The sequence below is a fragment of the Pongo pygmaeus genome, chromosome 2 (genome assembly GCF_028885625.2).
Source record: "Pongo pygmaeus isolate AG05252 chromosome 2, NHGRI_mPonPyg2-v2.0_pri, whole genome shotgun sequence".
Lineage (NCBI taxonomy): Eukaryota > Metazoa > Chordata > Mammalia > Primates > Hominidae > Pongo > Pongo pygmaeus.
Genome location: NC_085930.1, coordinates 57,950,171 through 57,971,372, shown reverse-complemented (window position 1 = coordinate 57,971,372; position 21,202 = coordinate 57,950,171). Strand labels below are relative to the sequence as shown.

Here is a 21,202-nt window from a genome sequence, read left to right as displayed (position 1 = left end):
GATTCTAAATAAATGTAAGACAGTCTTATTTTCGTGGTCATCCTCCCTGGGCGGAGGATCTGCAATCTGTGCCTGAGTTTCCCTGTCGCCACCACTCTGCTATGCAGCCTGAAGCAGGGCTGCCCCTTCAGCATTTCTCTTGAGACCCACCCCACCCCCTCACAATCCCAGATCAGATGCCAAACCCAGTGGGGATTGGACGCCATGATGAGCCCAAACCAATCCACGCTGAGCTTGGCATCTGATTTGGGATTCTCCACCTTGCAGAGAATCGGAAAGTATCTCCACAATTTCTTTTGGACCGAGCTGTTCTTCCCTTTCCATGAGTTTCTTTTACACCTGACCTAGAGCCTCTCAACCATTTTTATGTCACTGCACAGCCAGAAAATGATAATATTTGTACAGCACTCCAGGGAAAAGGGAGGAACAGTTGGGCCAAGAGGCCAATGACTTCACCATCTGGAACCCATTCAGGGCATTCCAGCGTGGCCCACCTTCTCCAATTAGCCTCCTCAATGAAAAAGAAAGAGGGGGAGGAAGAGGAAGAGAAAAGAAGAAGAAAACCCTGGTAATGTTCACTGTTTTTTGCTTTAGAATTATAAGGGCACTTTAGTTTTTTGAAGCGTCTTTATAATAATGGTCTGGTATAATGATCAAAATACCCTTGGGCTTGAAGTGCCATAAACAAGTTGTGATACTTGCGTGTGTATCAGAATCCCTGAGGAAACTTGGTGTGTGTGTGTGCACGCGTTTCCTAATAGCCTGAGGCCCGGGAATCTGGATTGTAAGAAGTGTTCCAGGTAGTTTTTCATCATGATTCTTAAGTCAGATCTGGGAACTACTGTCTTCAAGGCCCTTGGAAGGTTTCTCCTGGCACTATACCTTTCATGTTCTGCATTGCTCATTCTATTTTCCCCTGTAAAGGTAGCCTTTTTGATGCAGTAGTCCAAACCTCGTTTTGCGGTGCCCTTGCATATGTGCTCAGTCCTGCCCCCTAGTGTACAAGAATCGCACTGCAAGGAGTAGAGAATCAGCTGACCTGTGGGACCAGAAGCTCAGCCTCTCAGGCTTCCAATTTTCTCTGAGAACGGTTGTGTCTCAGGGTTTGGTTTGGAGATTTCCTGTATCAGAATTATCTAGAAACTCATTAGAAAAACAGTCTGATCCATACTCTCAAATTTTGGACTAGTAATCTACATTTTAGATAAGCATACTGGAAATCCTTATGTACATTCAGATTTGGAAACTACTACGTATATGGAATTTACTAATCCTGTTGATCTGTAAAGGGTTAATTTGACTCACACATTGTTACCTGAGTCAAAGACAGGCCCCTTACTGCGAAGTAACCATCCATGTACACAATGGACCCCTTGGAGTAACCAGCCTTGCTTCCAATATGACTGTTGGGGTAGTAAGCAGGAGAAGGTGCTTAGGCCCCAAATTCTGTCACTGAAGCCAATGGTATAATTAAAGCTCAATGTGATGACTTGAATACAACACATCCCACCCTCATTTTAGTTTCATCTGGCAATTGAGGTGTTTTTGCTTTGGCCATTATGGGTCTCCCAATCAGAGTGGAGCTTCTAGAATAAGTATTTTTAACATAGAGTCCTTGAGCCCCTGAAGTTGCATGCAAATTGTATGTAAATAAGTGTATTTTTCTATGGCAGGGTTCAGAACTACTGCCAGATTCTCAAAGGCATTCTTGACCTGAAGGGGGAAAGATTAAGGATCAGAACAGAGGTATTTTTAAGGGTTAGGACAGTGAAGAATTATAAACAAAGGCTCATGTCCGGGTAAGGATTTCTGAGCTTCTGCAGACCATGCCTGACCAATTGTCCAGCATTCCCCAAAATCCACCTGCTCTCCCTCCTCTTTTCTTTCTGCCTCATCCTTTCTTCCTTTATGCTTGTCTCTCTCTGTTTTTTCTCCCCAATTCTTTTGTCTCTCTTTTTCCCCTCTGCCCCCACTTTACCATCTCCCCATCCCTCCTCGCCTTCCATTTCTTCTCTTTCTCTCCCTTCCTGGACTGAATAGGAAGCAAAGCATGTTCTTTGACTTGTTCCACCTGTTGAATATTTTCAATATTCCACTTATTTTATGTTGGTGATTCTTATTTGTAAAATTATGTGAGTTGCATATTTAATATTTCTCTGGCTAGGTGAGAAACTAATGCTTTAGGCATCCTTGTTCCCTGACTGTTTGGATCCAGCTCTTGTTAGAAGGCTTTCTGTGGGCAGTGGTCCCCATCACCCCTGGCCAGCAGCAGGCACGCCTTAGGCCTCCCTCTTGCTCTGAGATTGATTCTGATGAAGAAAAACTGACTGACCAGAATCCCAGACCCCTGGCTCCGAGCCCCTACCCTGATCCCACAACCTAGCTGTCTCTACTGGATTATTCTCATTTGCTGGCTTTGGCTTGGGGATTAGAGAAAGGAGGCATGGGCTGAGAAGGCCATGGGACCTGGTCAAGGTTGCAGAAGGAAGTGCGAGCAAGCGCTGGCCAGCTTCGACCCCTGAGTCTGCTGCTCCTCTGTGACTCTGTGAGCAGGAGGGATGGGCTGGCCCGGCTCCCCGGCTGGGCGTTCCAGGGATGGATGCCTGACACATGAAATCACCAGCTGGGGAGGGCCCTTCCACACTTCTGAGCCTCGCCCACCTCAGCCCTGAGCAGCTGGGAGTTCCGAGGAAGCAGTGGGTGACTGCTGAGGGGTGGGCCGACACATCCCGCCTGTGCTCCCCGCTGCTGGTTTGTGTTCCTCTCACTGCACGTGGCAGGTGTCCGCTGGCTGTGGGGAATTTGCAGATTACTCTCCATGTGAATGTAGAAGGGTCCCTGAAGGTACTTCTGGCTTCATCATTTTGGGGGTACCTCCTGGGGTAGGAGGCAGGATGGTGGGTCTGTATAAAGCACAAAGTGGGAAATATGCCCTCAAGTCACTCACATTTGGGTGGGGAGCAAGGCGGCCAGCTATAGACCCAGATAACAAGGTGGGAAGTCCTGGGCTGACAGTGGGCGTGCAGAGAGTGGGCTCTGTGGTGCGAGGAGCCTGTGAATGTTGGCCGAGGGTCGGGGGTGGGAGTGAACCCAAAGGTGGAGCTGGCAGGAGAGTGCCACCTCCTGAGGCTGGCAGGAGATAATGCCCCAAATTGCAAATTTGAAAGTTAAATAATATACAAAGGACCCACGTGGGCCCCCCACCCCGCTCTTCTCCCTGCTACCCTCACTCCAGGGCCCAGACAAGGCCAGTGCTAGAGCTTCCAGGCCTGCTCACAATCCAACTTACATGTCCCTCTTGCCTGGATCTTCATGCTCCCTGGGGACTGAGGCATGCACCTTCATCTTCAGGGATGTGTTCTGAAGAAATATTGAGGCCTCTGCCATAGGGTTGACCTAACCCCAACACATAGGTGTCCACACCCCAGGCCAGCACTAGGCAATGGGGCAGCCTCTAGACATCTCCCTGGGGATTGCATTTGTCTTTAAATCTCTGGACCCCATAGAGAGTTGGCAAGCGGCTGTCATTGTTGGCCTTATGTGAAAGATTGCATCACATATACTACAGCTGTCAGAGACATGGCTTGGAGTCAGACCTCCAGGTTCAAGTTCCAGCTCAGCTATAATTTGCTGCATAGATTTGGTCAAGGTAGGTAACCTCTCTGACTTGCTCTCTTTGTTTCTGAAAAGCAGGTAATAATGCCTGCCTCGCTGGGTTGCCAAAGCATAAAATAAGATAATGTTTATAAGAGGCCTAGTGTCATGCCTGGCACAAAGTAGGTGCTCAATAAATAATTATTGTCATTATCATTGCTTGTCCTGGAAGAATAGGTCCCTGGAGGCCCTGGGTTATACTCTAAGGCAGTGCTTCAGGATCTGGGGATCTTATTAAAATGAAGGTTCCAATGCCGCAGGTTGGGGACCATACTTTGCATAGCAAGGTAGTTTCCTGGGGCACCTCAATCATGTTCAGTCAGGAGCAGCAGCATCCTTTCTCTTCTTCTTGCTCTCCCCTCGTGCTCTCTGTGTTGATCAGTCATCAAAACACTTCCCAGGCTGTCCAGGCCGGATGTAGGGCAGGATGTATGGTCACTGGACTCATCCAGCACCCCAGTGACTGCAGCCACCTGGGGATGAGGAGGGGATCCGGAGGGAGGAGGGAACTTGTCTCTGACCTTGAGGATTCCTAATCTGATGGGGTGATGGTACAAACACACCTCACTCTCCATAAGCGCCTGCAGAAAAGGCACACAATGGCTTGCAAAGGAACACACAGAGGCACAGGAAGGGGCCACTTCTGGTTTTCTCCTCTCAGAGCCAGGAGGCTGAGAGCAGAGTGCCCCTGCCAGCCACACAAAGGGAAGCGGGGTGCAGCCTGAAGCTGCAAAGTCAGGTGATATGGCACTAGCCCAGGGCAGCCCGGGTTAAAGGCACACTCATTCAAGGCCAGCTCTCATTTAGTGGGACCGCAGGTTAAACACTGCTCCCAGGACTTGGGTCCCAGTGACCAGGAAAGTTTTGAAACTGAGAACATGTGTTGACCATAGGACTAGGACAACAGCGCCCTTGATTTTGCAGAAGGCTTCCCTGAAAGTTGGGCGTGCTTGATATTGAGGTGCTGCAGTTTGTGTTTCTTGATAGCTTTGTTGCAAATTCTTACACACCTTGCCCTTGAGTAAAACTCCATGGATTCCAGACATCAGCAAACTCCTGAGCACAACAGTCCTTTCCACCTAAACCCCTGAGCACACAGTGATTTCTGCCTACATTGGTGACTGGTGGTCAGATGGCTTGCTGGGCAGCTTCCCCGCCCCGCTTCTCGCGGAGGAAGTACCTCCCTGTGGTGTGAAGAGGTGTTCCCTGTGGCAACAAACTGAGACCTTGTCTCTACAAAAAATCTAAAAACTTAGCTGAGCATGGTGGCATCGGCCTGTAGTCGCAGCTAGTTGGGAGGCTGAAGTGGGAGGATCACTTGTGCCTTGGGAGGTGGAGGCTGCAGTGAGCCGTGATCATGCCGCTGCACTCCAAGGGAGGCATGGCCTGCAACTAGTAGGCAGGGCCTATTGCTCTGTCCTCACCTTCCACCATCCTTGGCCAGGAAGCCCCCTTTGTCCTCTATTCCCACATCTGTACAGCAGGGAAGAGCCCAGGCCTTAAGCAAGGATGCAGGGTGGCATCTCTGAGGATCCCTGGGGAGGGTGCTGTGGAAAGAAATGGCTTGAGGGTTTTTTTGTTTGTTTGTTTGTTTTGTTTTGTTTTGTTTTTATTGTGGTAAAATATCCATAGCACACACTTTGCCATTTTAACCATTTTTAACTGTAGAGTTCGGTGGCATTAGTTACATTCACACTGTTTTGCAATTATCCTAACCATTTGCTTCCAAAACTTTGTCATCACCCCAAACAGAAACTCCTCCCCCAGTAACTTCTGTTCCATGATACTTTCTGCCTCTCTGAATTTGCCTATTCTAGATATTTCATAGGCAGTAGTTCCCCTTATCTACAGTTTTGTTTTCTGCAGTTGCAGTTATCCACAGTCAACAGTGGTCCAAAAATAGACGAAAATAGTATAGTACAATAAGATATTTTGGGCCAGGTGCAGTGGCTCATGCCTATAATCTCAGCACTTTAGGAGGCTGAGGTGGGAGGATTGCTTCTGCTCAGGGGCTTGAGACCAGCCTGGGCAACAAAGTGAGACCCTGTCTCTACAAAAAATGTAAAAAATTAGCTGAGCATGGTGGCGCCAGCCTGTAGTCTCAGCTAGTCAGGAGGCTGAAGTGGGAGGATCACTCGAGCCCTGGGAGGTGGAGGCTGCAGTGAGCCGTGATCGTGCCACTGCACTCCAGATGGGGTGACAGAGCAAGACCCTGTCTCAAAAGAAAAAAGAAAGAAAGAAAAGAATAAAAAAGATATTTTGAGATGAGGGAGAGAGACCACATTCATAAAACTTTTATTACAATATAATTGTATTTTATTATGTCATTGTTGCTAGTCTCTTACTGAGCCTAATTTATAAGTTAAACTTGATCACAGGTATGTATATATAGGAAAAAACATAGTATATATACAGTTTGGTATTATCTGCCATTTCAGGCATCCACTGAGGGTTTTGGAATGGATGCCCTGTGGATAAAGGGGAGCTACTGTAAGGGGAATTATACAACATTTGTCCTTTTGCATCTGGCTTCTTTCACTTAGCATGAGGTCTTCAAAGTTCATCTGTGTTGTAGCATGTATCAGAAATTCATTCCTTTTTATGGTGGAATAATATTCCATTGTATCGATATACCACATTTTGTTTATCCATTCATCTGTGGATGGACATTTGGGTTGTTTCTATTGTTTGTTATTATTAATGTTTTATATTTTTTGCATGTCCCCTGGGGTTAGGTGCCGGAGACACCCCAGAAAATAAGAGAGCATGGTGCCTGCCTCCACCTGGCTCATAGTCTAGTGGAAAAAACAGGCTAGTAGCCAGCCAGTAACAGCAGAGAGATGGGGACCCATAGGACACACTGGACAAGGGCTTGGCCACACTGTGTTCTGGTCTCCCCTGAGCAGCTGCTAACTTTGTGATGTGGGCGTCTCCTTTCTCAGGCCTCAGCTTTCCCATCTGTAAAATGGATTTGAGGCTAAAGACTGCTGTGATGCTAACTTTCTACAGTTCTATGATACTGAATCTTTAGCCATGGGATTCTGAGGGAGGCCCTGCTTTGTTTCTTGGGTAGGACTTGGGGTGGGGGAGAGCTGCCCATGGCTTCAGAACTTGGTGGGGAAGAGGTCTGAGCATGTGAATATTTTCAGCCTGGTGCTTGGCAGGAGGGGGGCTCTGCTTACATATCTGTGTGTTGATACTGACTGCCCCTTCCGTGCAGGGGCCACTTGACCTCCCATCCCCTCTCAGCTGCCTGCCTGGAGAGGATAGCCAAGCAACAGTGGAGCAGGGCAGACTTCTTGACCAGCTTGGAGCTGTGCAGGGGGAGCTGATTTGAGGGGGCCATGAGTTGAGTTAGGATTATTTTGGGGGTGTCAGAGGTCAGGAGTTGAAGCATGGGAAGTGGGATGCCAGAGGCAGAGACAGCCAGAAGGAATAAGTGGTGGCTGGGAGGAACCCATAGCCAGGGTGGAGACTTCCCGTTAAAACAGCCCCTTATCCTGGCGGGAGGGAGAGTGCATTCCTTTCCCCCAGGAGATAAGAAGGCCAGATTTTCCTTTCTCAGGTCTCCTTTCTAGGGTAGGCTAGTCGGGGCTCTGTGGGCTGGGCTGGGGTAGGGTCTCTCTGGACCCCTCTGCAGGGTCCCAGCTGGACCAGCTGGAGCTCCTGGCACTCGTCCAAGACTCCCTGCGGCCTTGGACGAGCACTGCCGCAGCAGTGGCAGCACAACGTTTGAATCCCAGTTGCCTCTCTGTGCCTCAGTTTCCTTCCCTGAAAAAAATCCATCTACCTCATAGGGTAGTTGTGAGGCTTCAATGAGTTAATACGGTAAAGCACTTGGAACGAATGGTATGCAGCGGAAGTGGACAGCACTGTTCTCACCCCAAGAAGCCTCTTGTTTCCTGGGGCCCAGGTGAGAACCTAATGTCTCCTCAAGTCAGATTCTTTTCACATTCTTGGGCATTTGACAGCTCTTTCCGCTGTAGGCCTCTCTAGGCAAAAATCTCATCTCAGCTTACTGACCCCAAGGCCATTATGAGAAAAGTTTCATTAAGCATTTAAAATAGAGCCCGTGTTAGCAGACGGAACAATTTCTTGGTTATTAGAAACCATTCTTCATGAAGAAAAGGCTTATCTTTCCTTTCACAAATGAGGAATCCTTAGCTCAGAAAGAGCCCTGGGACTGCCCTCCTAGACCGCAGGGCATGGCAGGAGCTGCTCTTGTTACGGGACACTTTCAGCCACTTCCCTCCCAGGCCAGGGAGGCTGCCCTGACATCCCCCAATCTGGCCCTTCATCCCCTGGGTTGCCCAGCCCTGGGGGTCCTTCCCACTGTTTCACGACAGCCAGTCTTCCCACAGGGTGGAGGCTCTCCCCATGGCCAGGCAGGGGCTCTAGGCTGCTCCTTTCTAGGCAGGCTGGGCGGGACTCCCCTGGCCCTCTGGGCAGGTCCAGCCCCACTTCAGATTTCCCTTCTGGCCACTGTTGGAATGCCCAGCCCTCCCTCTGTGTATTTTCTCTCTGGGTGGGGTCTTAGGCTGGAAACCCTGTGCACATCCTCTCTCCACCCTCTCTTTGCAGGACCAAAGTCAATAGGGCTGAAGCCAGAGAGGAGACTGTGGTCCGAGGAAGGCTCCAGGCTCACGCCCAGAACTCTTTGGGGGCCTCTTCTAAACCTATCATTATTTCCTCTTCCAAATCTCCAGGCAGTGATCAGTACAAAGCAATACAGCCCGATTCAGTTTAATTTCAAAGCAGTCCAACGCAATACAGCCCGATTCAGTTCTATTTCAAAACACTTTTATTGAACACCAATAGTTGTACCAGGATTGTTATGACCCAGTTCAATGGGAGAGGCCAACAGATTGGGACTTGATACTATCTGGACTCCAAACTGTACTCTCAATTAGGGTTACTGTTCCCCTGTTGACTCTGCATGTCTTTTGAACAATTGGCTCCAGCTCTGCACTTCAGTTTCCTCAGTTGTTAAAATAGGCCAATGAATTAGACCATGAAGATTTCCTCATCTCTCTGCCCTTCCATGTAATCTCTCATTATCAGCCAGTAAGGTTTTATTAACATATGAAACTGTGGTAGTGAGCTTGTTTCACGGTTCTGGAGCACATCCTGTATCAGCAATCACAGAGTCCGGGAAGGGAGGAGGGCATGTTATGGAAGCTGGTTTGGGATTTTACCTCTGCCATTGGAAACCAACTGTGCATTTGGACAGTGTGTCCTGAGAGGCCTGAGAGTGGGCTTCTGGCTGGGTAGACTTCAGAATTAGAAGGGTTTTGAAAAATCATCTAGTACTGTGCTATTGAGAGTGCGATCTGCAGGCAGGAGCGTGGCATCTCCGGGGAGCTCATTAGGAAGGCTGGGTCTCTGGCCCATGACAGTCTCGCTGACTCAAAATTTGCGTTTCAAAGCTCCAAGGGAAAAGGGCTTGTTTACAGTCCCACAGTGAGTCCTCGCATAACCAGGGCCCGAACCCAGGTGTCCTGATTCCTGATTTTGCCACTGTTCTTGCCTTCCTCCACCCAGAGATCTTCAGGGTCCTTGTGCCTGGAAGGGGGCCCCGTGCTTCACGCCGAGGGAGGATAAGCATGGCGGGGACTTCTCCCAAATCTATGCTCCTTAAGTTCAGTTTTGACGGCTCCTCCCTGATAACTCGTAACTGCTTCACCCTTTGCAGCTCCCAGAAGAAAAACCCCATCCCCAGCCCAGGCAGGCCGGGCCTGCTGTGTTTAATTGCCCATCTCTGTGCCTCTTAGCCCATCTGGGGCTGGGCAGTGTCTGAGTGAGTGTCCGGGCGAGGGTGGGGCTGCTTGGGAAGGAACTCTTGTGGGTGACAAGTGGCAGGATTGGGCCCGTGGACACTCCCCTTCCTCCCCTTTCCGCGGACCCCCTGGGTCAGCCAGTTTCGGATTGGCTGCAGATCCCCGTCTCCGTGAGGCCGCGTCTGGCGAGGTCCAGGTGGTGAGAGGCGCTGGGCTGTCCAGAGGCGGCGCGCCGGGCCGGTGCGAGGTCTCGAGTGCGCGCCGCGCCCACTTCCTCTGCCGAGGAGCCTCGCGCAGTCTCCGGGGCCTACCACTTCCCCCGACGCCAGTGCGGGTCCCTTCCCAGAAGCGGCCTCTCCTTTCCCTTTCCTCGCAGAGCCGCTCTTCCTGCGCCCTCCGAGCCGCACCCTCCTCGCTCCCTCCCGAGCCCTTCCTCCGCGCTGGCTATTCTCGGTTGCGCCAGCCTCTCCCATTGTCCATTCCCAGGAAAGGGCTGTCTGGCTGGTCGTCGGTCGCTGGTCCAGGGGTGGGGGACCCAGAAGAGAGCGCCGCCGGAAGCCCCCGCCGCGGCAGCAGCCCGCAGCCCGCAGCCTGCAGACCCAGCATCATTTTTAGAAATCTCGCTTTCTAAGTTAGTCAACAGTGCAACCCGACGCCCACAGGGAGGGGTATGACTTCCCGACTCCCTCTTCTAATTTCAGCAGCCCCCAGCGGCGTGGGGGGGGGGGGATGTCGGAGGCACCGCAGGTGCCACCCAGAGCCCCCCAGCAGCCGCCTACCCAGGGCAAGGCTCCCATGCCCGGCTGCTGGGCACCCCAAGCAGCCCTGCTGGAGCAGCTCTCGGTTCCACTAGTGACCCCCGCTGCCTGCCTTTGGCCAAGGGGAGGAGGGTAGGCTCCCACGAGCACCCCTTGGGAGCAGATGGTGGGCCCTGAAGAGCCACAGCCCACTGGCCACATCACAAGAAGCCTGAGTTACCCGAATTCCGGGTGGAAAGATCAGGCCTTTCTGCAGACAGAGCTTCAAGGACTTTCCCTCTGCCTGTTCCTGCCTGGGTCTTGTCGTCATTTGTTCTCTCTCTTACCCGCACCGCCCCCCCCCCCCTTTTTGTTTTTGTTCTTCCTAAAAGCATACAGCTCAAACTGGACCAAAGTATTTTTATTCCGTGGATAGAGAAACAGATGTTCAGGTCAAACCCAGATCCATTCACACGCAGCAGCTGCAGGCCCCAGGCATCCCAGGCCTTTGAGAGTTGAAAGATGTCAGATGACAGGACCCCAGACCACAGACTCAGTTTCACCAGCAGAGGAATTGAAAGCCCAATGGAGAGGCCAAGAGACTCTTCTGAGGTCAAGAAACAAAGTGTTGGAAATCCCTGGGGAGGCTAGACGTGGTGGCTCACACCTGTAATTCCAGTGCTTTGGGAGGCCAAGGTGAGAGGATTGCTGGAGGCTGGGAGTTTGAGGTTGCAGTGAGCTACGATAGTGCCACTGCACTCCAGCCTGGGTGATAGAGCGAGACCCCGCCTCTTTAAGAAAAAAAAAAAGGAAAGAAAGAAAAGAAAAAAAAAGGAAATTCCTGGGGAATGACTTTGGGATGGATTACAGAGGGTCAGTGTGGTAGATGGAGACCTGAATTCACTCAGATGTGGGGTCCAGGACGGGCTGTGTCCTCCCAGCTGTGTAAGCTCCAGCCAATCGCATACCGGTAGGCACATGGTGTTCCACAGGATAGGACTCCTGCCTGCCCTACACAGATGGGGCCGGGAGAGATGCCATGATCTCTGTGGGCATGTTTCCTGGGGCTGAAAGGCAACCTGTGCTGTAAGGGGGTGCAGTACCAGGACCTGGGGACCCACCTCCTGGAGAGAGAAGCCTGGCTTCTGCCACCAGGAGAGGCAGTGGGTGAAATACAGACAGATCTGCCTGTGTAACCTCAGACAAGATTTTTCACCTTCCGGAGCCTTGGTGTCCTCAGTTAGTCATCGTACAAGTATGACATTGTAAGGCCTTGGTGTTCAGTGGCTGGCACATGGGAAGGGTTCAGTCACTGGTCGCTCAGCATTATTTTCAGAAGTGAGGTTGCCCTGTGATGTCCTTGGGGTGACCTGCACAATCTCTGTGCCCACAGTCTTGGCCATTGCTTGGCAAAGACTGTGGCATGAAAACATTATTGGCTATGTCACTCTCAGGGCTGCTGTCCACTCTGAGGCAGGGCATGGTGGCAGTCAGGGCTTGGGAAGTTGTAGGTGTCTCCTGGCGGGACAGTCTCAGGTGCAGATGTAGCTGCTAGAGTAGAGGTCTCGAACCTTAAGGTCCATGCCCTCCAGAGAGGCTTCAGAAATCTTCCCTCTCCCAAAGTGGTATGCAAAATGTGGTGTCTATGGGGACAGGGACCATGGTTTTCATCAGACTCTCAAATGGGGACAACTAAAAGAATTAGGAACCTTTGGTCTGGGCATCAGCAAGTCAGGCATTAAGAGCCACTGTCGCAGGGCATGGCAGGTGGCATGGACCTCAGCCCTACCATGGGTGTGACCCACTGACCTCACACCGTGCTTAGCTAGCCAGTACCAGCCAGTCAGAGACATCAGTGCCTCCCCTGGGCACCCACTCTGCATAAGCCCAATAGAGAGTCAACCATGCCTCAGGTCTGGGTGGGCCGCCAGGTTCAGGGTGTGGGAAACAGACCCAGGCCCCAGCAGGCAGGGTGGGGACCAGTAAGCAAGACTCTTTGGGGACTGGCTCAGGACTGGGGACCCTGAGGTGGGGTGGTGATAGGTGAGGGATGCACGTCATAAGGGCCTGGGAAGATACGGGCAGAGGAAATGAGGCAGGGTCCACTGTGCCAGCTTTGGGGGCTCCTTTTTGTCCACTGGAAAGTGGTCCATGTGAGGGATGGGCCACCAGATCCAATGCCCTGCCTCAGTGGGCTTGGTCAAAAGAGTTAGAAAATTCTCTCTGAATAAGGCCTCAAACTGTGGGTCATGGAGGTACAACTGAGGGTGTTCTCACCCTCTATCTCTTTTGCTCAGTTTCTTTCATTCTTTGGTCCTTATTTTATTTTTCCTGTCTTGTTTATGTTTTTCTCATAAGCCACTCAAGTCATTTTGGGAAACAGAGTACAAACGGAAAGAAAGAAAAGCTCTTCATACATAGAAAAGCTGCCTGGAGAAAGTGGGCTTTCAATTGTGGGATGTTTTGTTTGTTTTCCTAAAAGATATTTTTTGATGACAAGTAGATTATGTTCATTTAAAAAAATTATTTTGTCACCCAAACTGGAGTGCAGTAGCACAGTCACAGCTGACTGCAGCCTTGACCTTCTGGGCTCAAGTGATTCTCCCACCCCAGCCTCTTGAGTAGCTAGTACCATGCGCTGCTAAGTGTGTGTGTGTGTGTGTGTGTGTGTGTGTGTGTGTGTGTGTGTTTTGTAGAAGAGGTCTTTCTGTGTTGCCCAGGCTGGTCTAAAACACCTGGACTCAAGCAATCCTCCCACCTCAGCCTCACAAAGTGCTGGGATTGCAGACATGAGCCACTGCACTCAGCCCATTAACTTAAATGTGGATGTTTTGTAGAAATAAAAAAAAGAAAGTAAAAGAATTGCCTGTAATTGCATTATACAAACAACCACAGTTAGTATTTCGGTGTGTTTTCTTCTAGCTGTTTCTTACATGTATAAACTAATATACCTTTTTTTGTATTTATACTATAAATGGCATCCAGTTTTCTGAATTAGCATATATTATATATAACATGGACAGTTTTCTCTCATACTAAAAACTCTTTATAAGCATTTAAAATATCTCAGTTCCACATAGACATTTAGAACCTCCTCTGATTTTTTTATTTTTTATTTATTTTTAAATTTTAAAAAATTGAGTTGGAGTCTTGCTCTGTTGCCCAGGCTGGACTGCAGTGGTGCAATCTTGGCTCACTGAAACCTCTGCCTCCTGGGTTTAAGCAATCCTCTCTCCTCAGCCTCCAGAGTAGCTGGGACTACAGGCACACCCCATCACGCCTGGCTAATTTTTGTATTTTTAGTAGAGATGGGGTTTCACCTTTTGGCCAGGCTGGTCTCAAACTCCTGACCTCAAGTGATCTGCCTGCCTCGGCCTCCCAAAGTGCTGGGATTACAGGCGTGAGCCACTGCACCCGGCCCCTCCCCCGATTTTACATTATTGTAAACAAAGCATTGACACATATTTTTGTCCGTAGCGTTCTTTGCAGAGTTAAGACGGTTTCCTTGAGCAAGATTCAGAACCGAGCTTGGCTCTAGCCCAGAGCAGGCTGGGCCAGCAGTAGTGTGAGCGTGAGCGTGAGTGTGAGTGTGCACTTGTGAATGTGGCAGGGCTCCATTTCTCATTGGCCCTGCAAGAGAGGGCAACTGAGGCAGGCCCACGAGGGAGCCAAGTGACTCATTATCTCAGCCTGTGGGTCTTGCTGAAGGGACAGGCAGAGAAAAGGCTTCCCAGTGACTCATCTATTGGGCCTGAAATCCCTCTGAACCTTCAGGCTGGCCAGGGCAAAGCCCTTCAGGCCCAGTGACCAAATATTCCCCTGTGTCAGGGCCGCCCTTGGGCCCTTGGAGATGAATACGCCTGATTAAGTGTTTTCTGTCCTGCGAGGCTGGCCTGCCAGGCACACACAGCCCTCCGCTCAGATGTGCTTTCTGACCTGCACATCAGTCCAGCTTGGCTGAGCTCAGTTCCAAGACAGGCTGGGCTGGTTTTCTCCTCCTTAGGACTCATCAGTGAGGTCAGCCAGCGGATAAGCTAAAGTCAACTTAGCTATTATTGCTTTTTTGTTAATGAGGGGAGGGCCAGCTGCGAAGACGCCAAACCATTCAGAAAAGTTGTGCAGCACTTGGGATTGAATATGCCAGAACAAGTTCTGTGTTCAGGCAAAATAAAGCAATTGACAATGATTTAAGTCCCGACTGGACTCCCAAGGGTCCCTTGTGCTTCCCTGAGTTTTCATTTCATTATTTTTTTAAAAAAATATTTTTCTTATGAAGTTATGAATCTTGGAAGCTGTGTGAAGTGCGGGCGACCTCATTGGACTCATCAGAGTGGCAGGAGCCTTCCTTTGTGGATGGAAGCTTGGGCTGTAATTAAGCTCTGAGCGGGTGGAGGATGAGGCTTCGGGAAATTCTGTACCTGAAACCCTAGGGTTGGCTATGGAGTGACAGCTGAATACCCATCCTACGGGACTACAGGGGTTGAAGGAAAAGGAGCAGGGATTGGCTTCTCTTGGACAACAGTTAATAGGAACAAACCAGCTCCTTCTCAGAGACAAGATTCAGAAGCAGAGGCTGAATATCCTGGGTGTTCCTGAAACCAAGAACACTTGACTTGTGTCTTAAAATTCCACAGCCCACTAGCATGTTCACAGATGCTGTTCAAAGTGACCTCCTTTGACAAAGAAGCAACGTGCCTGCAGGGTTGAAACCACTTGAAAAAACTTTGTTAAAGTCGATGTACAAAAATGTTTAAAATGCTTTGAGGAAATGAGATCTGAGATGTTCCTGCTGTAAAGTAGACTGTGAACAAGTCAAATTGAAAGTGTGGAAGCGAGGTGTGCCCATAGGCTGAAAGATCTAAGAGAAAGGTTCTTTTCAGCGTGACCCATATTTGCAACCTACCTACTGTGCACCAATGCAGTGCTTGGCTCTGGGGGATAGAGACATGCAGACCTGGATTTCATGCCTCAAGGAGTCTAGTTGGGGGAAGTCCTACTGTGGCCAGACCTAGCGCCAAAAGCAGTGAGGAGGGAGGAATAGATTCTGATTAGGGAGTGCTTATAAAGCCCAAAGGAGCACCATCTGGGCTGAGCTTGAAGAGCTGGCCCACTACGATGCTTAGAGATGTGGGGGAAGAGTCTGGAAGGCCAGGAGACTGCCTAACGAAGGCACGGGGGTGGGTGTGGGTGGCCTTCCTCAGGGTGTGGCTGCTGGGGAGGAGAAAAAGCAAGGGATGAGTAGGGAGTGGTGGCTGTTGCCAGGTTGTGGAGGCTTTGATAGGAGTTTGGACTTGATTCTGTTGCTATTAGGGACTCGTGGAAGGTTTTCGAATACGGAAGTAACTTGCAAATATCGATTAATTTTTTAAATGGAAAACAAACACATAAATACATGCTCATTGAAAGATATTTCAGCTATATTAAAGTCTATGAAGCAAAAGATGAAAATGCTTCCCTTCCCAGAAGTGACCACTGCTTCCTTTCATGTTATTTCATCCACCTGTGTCTATGGGATCAGCACACAAAAGTCAACCCTAGAAGTGGGAAGCAAGATGGTTCTGCAGACCCGCCCTGTTGCTGTGTGTCACATACATGCCCCTACCTTTCCAATATTTAAAGTGATATATGAAATAGTACTATAATCTAGGGAAATGTGTCCTGTGTCTTCTCATTGGGCTCATGTTGCTCTCCATTGCGTCTTTTCAGAACATGGTTTCATTGGATATTCACCCGAACTGCTACAGAACAACACGCTGCCCGATTACAGCCCCGGGGAATCTTTTTTCACCGTCTTTGGGGTTTTCTTCCCAGCGGCTACAGGTATTGTAATCTGGGTTCTTTTTTACTCTCAAATTAGGGATATAAGTTCTTGGTTCCAGAATTCAGCATCATCATTGGCCTGCACGTGCTCTTGGTATGTATATCCAACTTTAGATATGGGCTTAGCTTTGACTAAAATTTTGTTATTTTATTTATGTATGTATGTATTTTGTAGAGACAGGGTCTCACTATGTTGCCCAGGCTGGTCTTGAACCCATGGCCTCAAACATAAAAATCTATTATTTTAACAGAGTTTACTGAAGGCCCTCAATATGATTTAATCCTCCTCACTCCTTACACATTGACACCTGTTGTTCATAGAAAGGATACATATCTCATAGGGCTGAACAGGACGGATTCCTCAGCAGGACAAGCCGCTCTTTTTACAGGTGGAATAAGTGCATACCTGGAATCAAAACTTCTCTTCCCCCTACGCGTACCAGCACATCTTCTCCCAGAGGGCAGAGAAACACTATTGTCTTTTCTTTTCTTGCTATATAAGGTGTGAGCCAAACCAGTATCCCGGGGGTGGGGGTGAGGAATGAATCTCCTTACTCTCCCTTCCCCAAGTTCCTGCTCTACAGTGACTGTAGAGGACCCTCCCACAGCCAAGGTCCCTGTTGGGCTCCTGCCCCATGCTTGGGTCCCTGGCCCGGAAGGCAATAAGCTAACATGTTGACCAGATGCTCCATAAAAAATAACATTTGCTAGTGACTGGGCTTGTTCCCAGGGAACAGACTCTTAAAGAAGAGAGAAAAGCATTTCACTCTTGATCAAGAGAGTATTGATGGCCAGAGGGTAACTGCCTTGTTTCCTTGTCTCTCTCCTCTTTCCCTCTGCCCTCCTACATATGGCCATTTCCTTACTTGATGTCCCCACCCCAAATGGGATAGGGACAGAAAAAGAAGGAGAAGCTGCTAGAGTGTCTAAGATTGAGAAGATTGTCCATACAAGTGTTAGCAAGGATGTGGAGGCACCAGAACCCTCATGCACTGCTGAAGGGAATGTAAAATGGTGCAATGACTTTGGAAAAAAGTTTGACAGTTTCTTAAAAATTACATCCAGCTATTCCATGCCTAGCTATCTACTGCAGAGGATCAAAGGCCTGTGTTCATATGAAGATTTGTACATGAACTTTCAAAGCAGCTTAAATTTTAATAGTCCTAAACTGCAAATAGCTTGAATGTTCATCTACAGGTGAGTGCATAAACAAACTATGATGTAGCCACACAATAGAAAACCACTCAATAATAAAAATAAATAACTGGCCAGGCATGGTGGCTCACACCTGTAATCCTAGCACTTTGGGAGGCCGAGGCAGGTGGATCACCTGAGGTCAGGAGTTCAAGACCAGCCTGGACAACATGGTGAAACCCCATCTCTACTAAAAATATATTTAAAAAAAAAGTTAGCCTGGCATGGTGGTGCGTGCCTGTAGTCCCAGCTACTTAGGAGGCTGAGGCAGGAGAATCACTTGAACCTGGGAGGCAGAGGTTGCAGAGAGCTGAGATCGCGCCACTGCACTCCAGCCTGGGCGACAGAGCGAGACTCTGTCTCTAAACAAAGAAAAAGAAGAAATAACTATTGATACACACAACAATATAGGTGAATCTCAAAATAATTATGCTGAGTAAAAGAAGTCAGATCAAAAAAAAAGCAAATAATCACGATTGTATAAATCTCCATTTATATGAAGTTCTAGAAAATGCAATCTATAGTGACAGATGCCTGGGAATGGGAGTGAGAGGAGCAGGAAGGAGGGATTACTAAAGTGCAGAAGGAAACTTCGGGGGGATGAAAAATATATTCCTGGCCTGGCGTGGTGGCTCATGCCTATAATCCTAGTACTTTGGGAGGCCAAGGCAGGAGGATCCCTCAAGCTCAGGAGTTTGAGACCAGCCTGGGCAACATAGTGAGACCCTATGTTGTCTACAAAACATGATTAAAAAGTTAGCTTTGGCCGGGCGCAGTGGCTCATGCCTACAATCTTAGAACTTTGGGAGGCCGAGGCAGGTGGATCACCTGAGGTCAGGAGTTCGAGACCAGCCTGGGCAACATGGTGAAACCCCGTCTCTACTAAAAATACAAAAATTAGCTGGGCATGGTGGCATGCACCTGTAGTCCCAGGAACTCAGGAGGCTGAGGCAGGAGAATCACCTGTAGTGATTCTCAGCTACTTAGGGGTGGGAGGTGGTTGGCAGGAGGACTGCTTGATCCTGGGAGGTCAAGGCTGAAGTGAACCTTGGTCATACCATGGTACTCCAGGCTGAGTGACAGATTGAGACCCTGTATCAAAAAAAAAAAAAATTGTGTGTGTGCGCGTGCGTGTATTCCTGATTATAGTGATGGTTTTACAGGCATATTCATATAGCAAAGCTTTTCAAGTTGTTACACTTTAAACATGTACATCTTATAGAATGTTAGTTATACCTCAATAAAGCTGTTAAAATGAAAAAGACAATAACTTTAATCATCTTTAATTGATTTTCCTCAATCCCACTTCTCCTTATAGCAATAGCCTTTCCCTCTCCTCTTCATAGCCAAACATAACATGGCTCCCCATGTCCATTCTTGTACCCCCTACTCAACTCTCCCAGTCTCTCCTTTGGGAATTGCAAGCCTGTCTCCTAATGACATGGCTCTTTCACCAGTGACCTCCTTGTTACTAAATGCAGCACGCATTTTTAGTCTCTCACTTTATTTAACTCTCAGCAACAACCCACTTCCCCTTGCATTTCTCTTGCCTTCCACGATGCAGCCTTCTCAGCTCCCTCCTACTCTCTGACTTGCCTTTATAGGTGCATCCCCTCCACCTGCCCATCCAGTGTTGGGAATCTTCCAGCTATTCCTAGGTCCTCACATCTCTTTCTCAACTATTTTCCTTGGAGTCTCATCCATGCTTATTGTTGAATAACCACCCTCAAAACTGATGACTACAAAATGTACACTTCCAGCCCAGACTTCTCCTCCAAGCTTCACATCACACATTCAGTTGTCCATGTGACATCTTCTCTTGGGTATCTTGGACCGAACAAGTTTGAACCAAACGCATCTCACCTACCCCTCAACTCATCCTCCTCCTGTACTCCTGATGTCAGTAAATGGCACCTCCACCCAGCCAAATGCTTATGCCAGTGATGAGACCTCCCTCTTTCTTTCCAGTGCCTTCTAAGTCTTGTCAATTTTACCTCCTAAGAGTTGCTAGATTCTCTCTACTTCTCCTTATGTCTACCACCCGACCACTCTGGGCCCAGCTTCATCTATCACTTGTATCACTGCGTCAGCCTCCTGCCTGACTTTTCTTAAGGCTCGGCCATGGAAATGAGCCTGGAACTAGGGCTTGGAAGTGGGAGGTCGAATCCTGGTCTACAAATCCAGATTTGCCAGAAATACTGCATTGCTTTCATTTTTATAAAACAAAAAGAGTCAGTCTCCAACTCTAAGCCTTCATTCTGCCAGGATGGCTTAAAAGTAACAGCAGTAATTCAGCATGCCTCCACCTGCTCCTGCCATGCTCTGCACCAGTTCCAGGGGCTTAGGGTTTTAAACAGTACCCAGACATGTTTGGGGGGCTCTGCAATTCCTTATCTGTAAACAGAACCAGGCCTTCCCATTGTCCTGTCCATAGGGCCTTTCAGATTTGTGCTGCCTCTGAGCCACGTTCAAGGACCGGAAATCTGAGATTGGGAACCCTATGCTTAGTGTCTATGTACTCCCCAAACCTTTCCTTCTGGGGGTCTTACCGGCTCCCCACCAGTACTGCCAGGGAGTTGAGGGGGTCCCGGGTCCTCATTTCCCCAGAACCTGTGAACAGCCTCTCTCCCTGCCCCGACTCCAGAACCAATCTTCTGTCAAATATCGGGGCAGTCCTGTCCAGGGCCAGCTTTCTGGGTGTGTGACCTATGCATTTACACTGTCCCCACCCTGAGAAGGGCCTCGTGCTTGTTTTAAGGCTTTGCTGTTGCTAAAATTCTTGGGCCGGGCCTGGTGGCTCACGCTTATAATACCAGCACTTTGGGAGGATGAGGCGGGCAGATCACTTGAGCCCGGGAGTTTGAGACCAGCCTGGCCAACATGGTGAAACCCCATCTCTACTAAAAATACAAAAACTAGCCAGGTGTTGAAGGGCATGCCTGTAATCCCAGCTACTCAGGGAGGCTGAGGCAGGAAAATCACTTGAACCTGGGAGGCAGAGATTGCAGTGCGCCGAAATCGTGCCACTGCACTCCAGCCTGGGTAACAGAGCAAGACTGTCTCAAAAAATAAAAAAAAACTTAATAATTTTTGATTCTGCATTTGTATTTTTATGTGGCCCCACAAACTGTGTGATAGTTTTTCTCCTTGTCCCCCCATGTTTTCCCCAGCGATTCTGCTGTTTCTTTTCTGTTTCCCTCCAAAATCTTCTAAGGACCTAGGCTTTTGAGAAACAGAAGCCAAAACAGTGCACAGGCAAATTCTGCTTCCTCTCTGCCTCCTGTCTCCCACAAGGCAAGAGAATATAGGTCAGCTTCCTCTTGAATGGACAGAAAAGGAAAGGGGAAAAACAGAGGGAATTAAACAAAGTTAACATCTGAAGATGTTTCACAGCCTCTCTTCCTCTCTCCTTCCACACACAAACTGAAAACCATCTGAGTGTTCTCTGGGGCCTGTCAGTGTCCCCACTGAGTGAAGACCCCTGGGCCAAGATGCCGGGTTAGCATTTACCCGAGAGGCAGGGCAGAAGGCCTCTTTGCCTGGTCACACTGTGCAGGGAATGTCCCGGGTGTCCTCAGGTGCACCAGGGGTTTGTCTTGGCAATGTGGCCCTGATGTGCCTCTCCACCCTGCTTCCACGGCTGGCTTTCCTAAGAGAGAGGATGCCTGGTGTGAGTGGGGGAAGGCGGCGGTGAGCCTCCCCTCCAGCTTCTCCCTCCAGGCAGAAGTTAGCAGAAGCCGAGGCTTGAAGATGCCACCCAGTAGCCCAGAGTATGAGCTGGATTCACATGTGAGATCAGCTAGTCCGACTCCCAAGCTTTTGTCTTTTTAATCCATATTTCTTTTTTTTTTTTTTTTAAGGCAGGGTCTCGCTCTGTCACCCAGGCTGGAGTGCAGTGGTGTGATCTCAGCTCACTATAACCTCTGCCTCTCTGGTTGAAGAGATTCTCGTGCTTCAGCTTCCTGAGTAGTTGGGATTACAAGAGCATGCCACTATGCCCGGCTAATTTTTGTATTTTTA

At 49.1% G+C, this 21,202-nt stretch overlaps 1 protein-coding gene across 3 annotated transcripts in view; it reads left to right on the top strand.

Annotated features, from left to right (window-relative positions):
• SLC12A8 (solute carrier family 12 member 8) overlaps positions 1-21,202 on the top strand; it is a 134,489-nt gene that overhangs the window by 60,840 nt on the left and 52,447 nt on the right. For all 3 annotated transcript variants that reach the window (XM_063661690.1, XM_063661689.1, XM_063661691.1), the window contains exon 6: positions 15,875-15,988. In XM_063661690.1, coding sequence (XP_063517760.1) covers positions 15,875-15,988 — 114 coding nt within the window. The remainder of the gene's footprint in view (positions 1-15,874; positions 15,989-21,202) is intronic.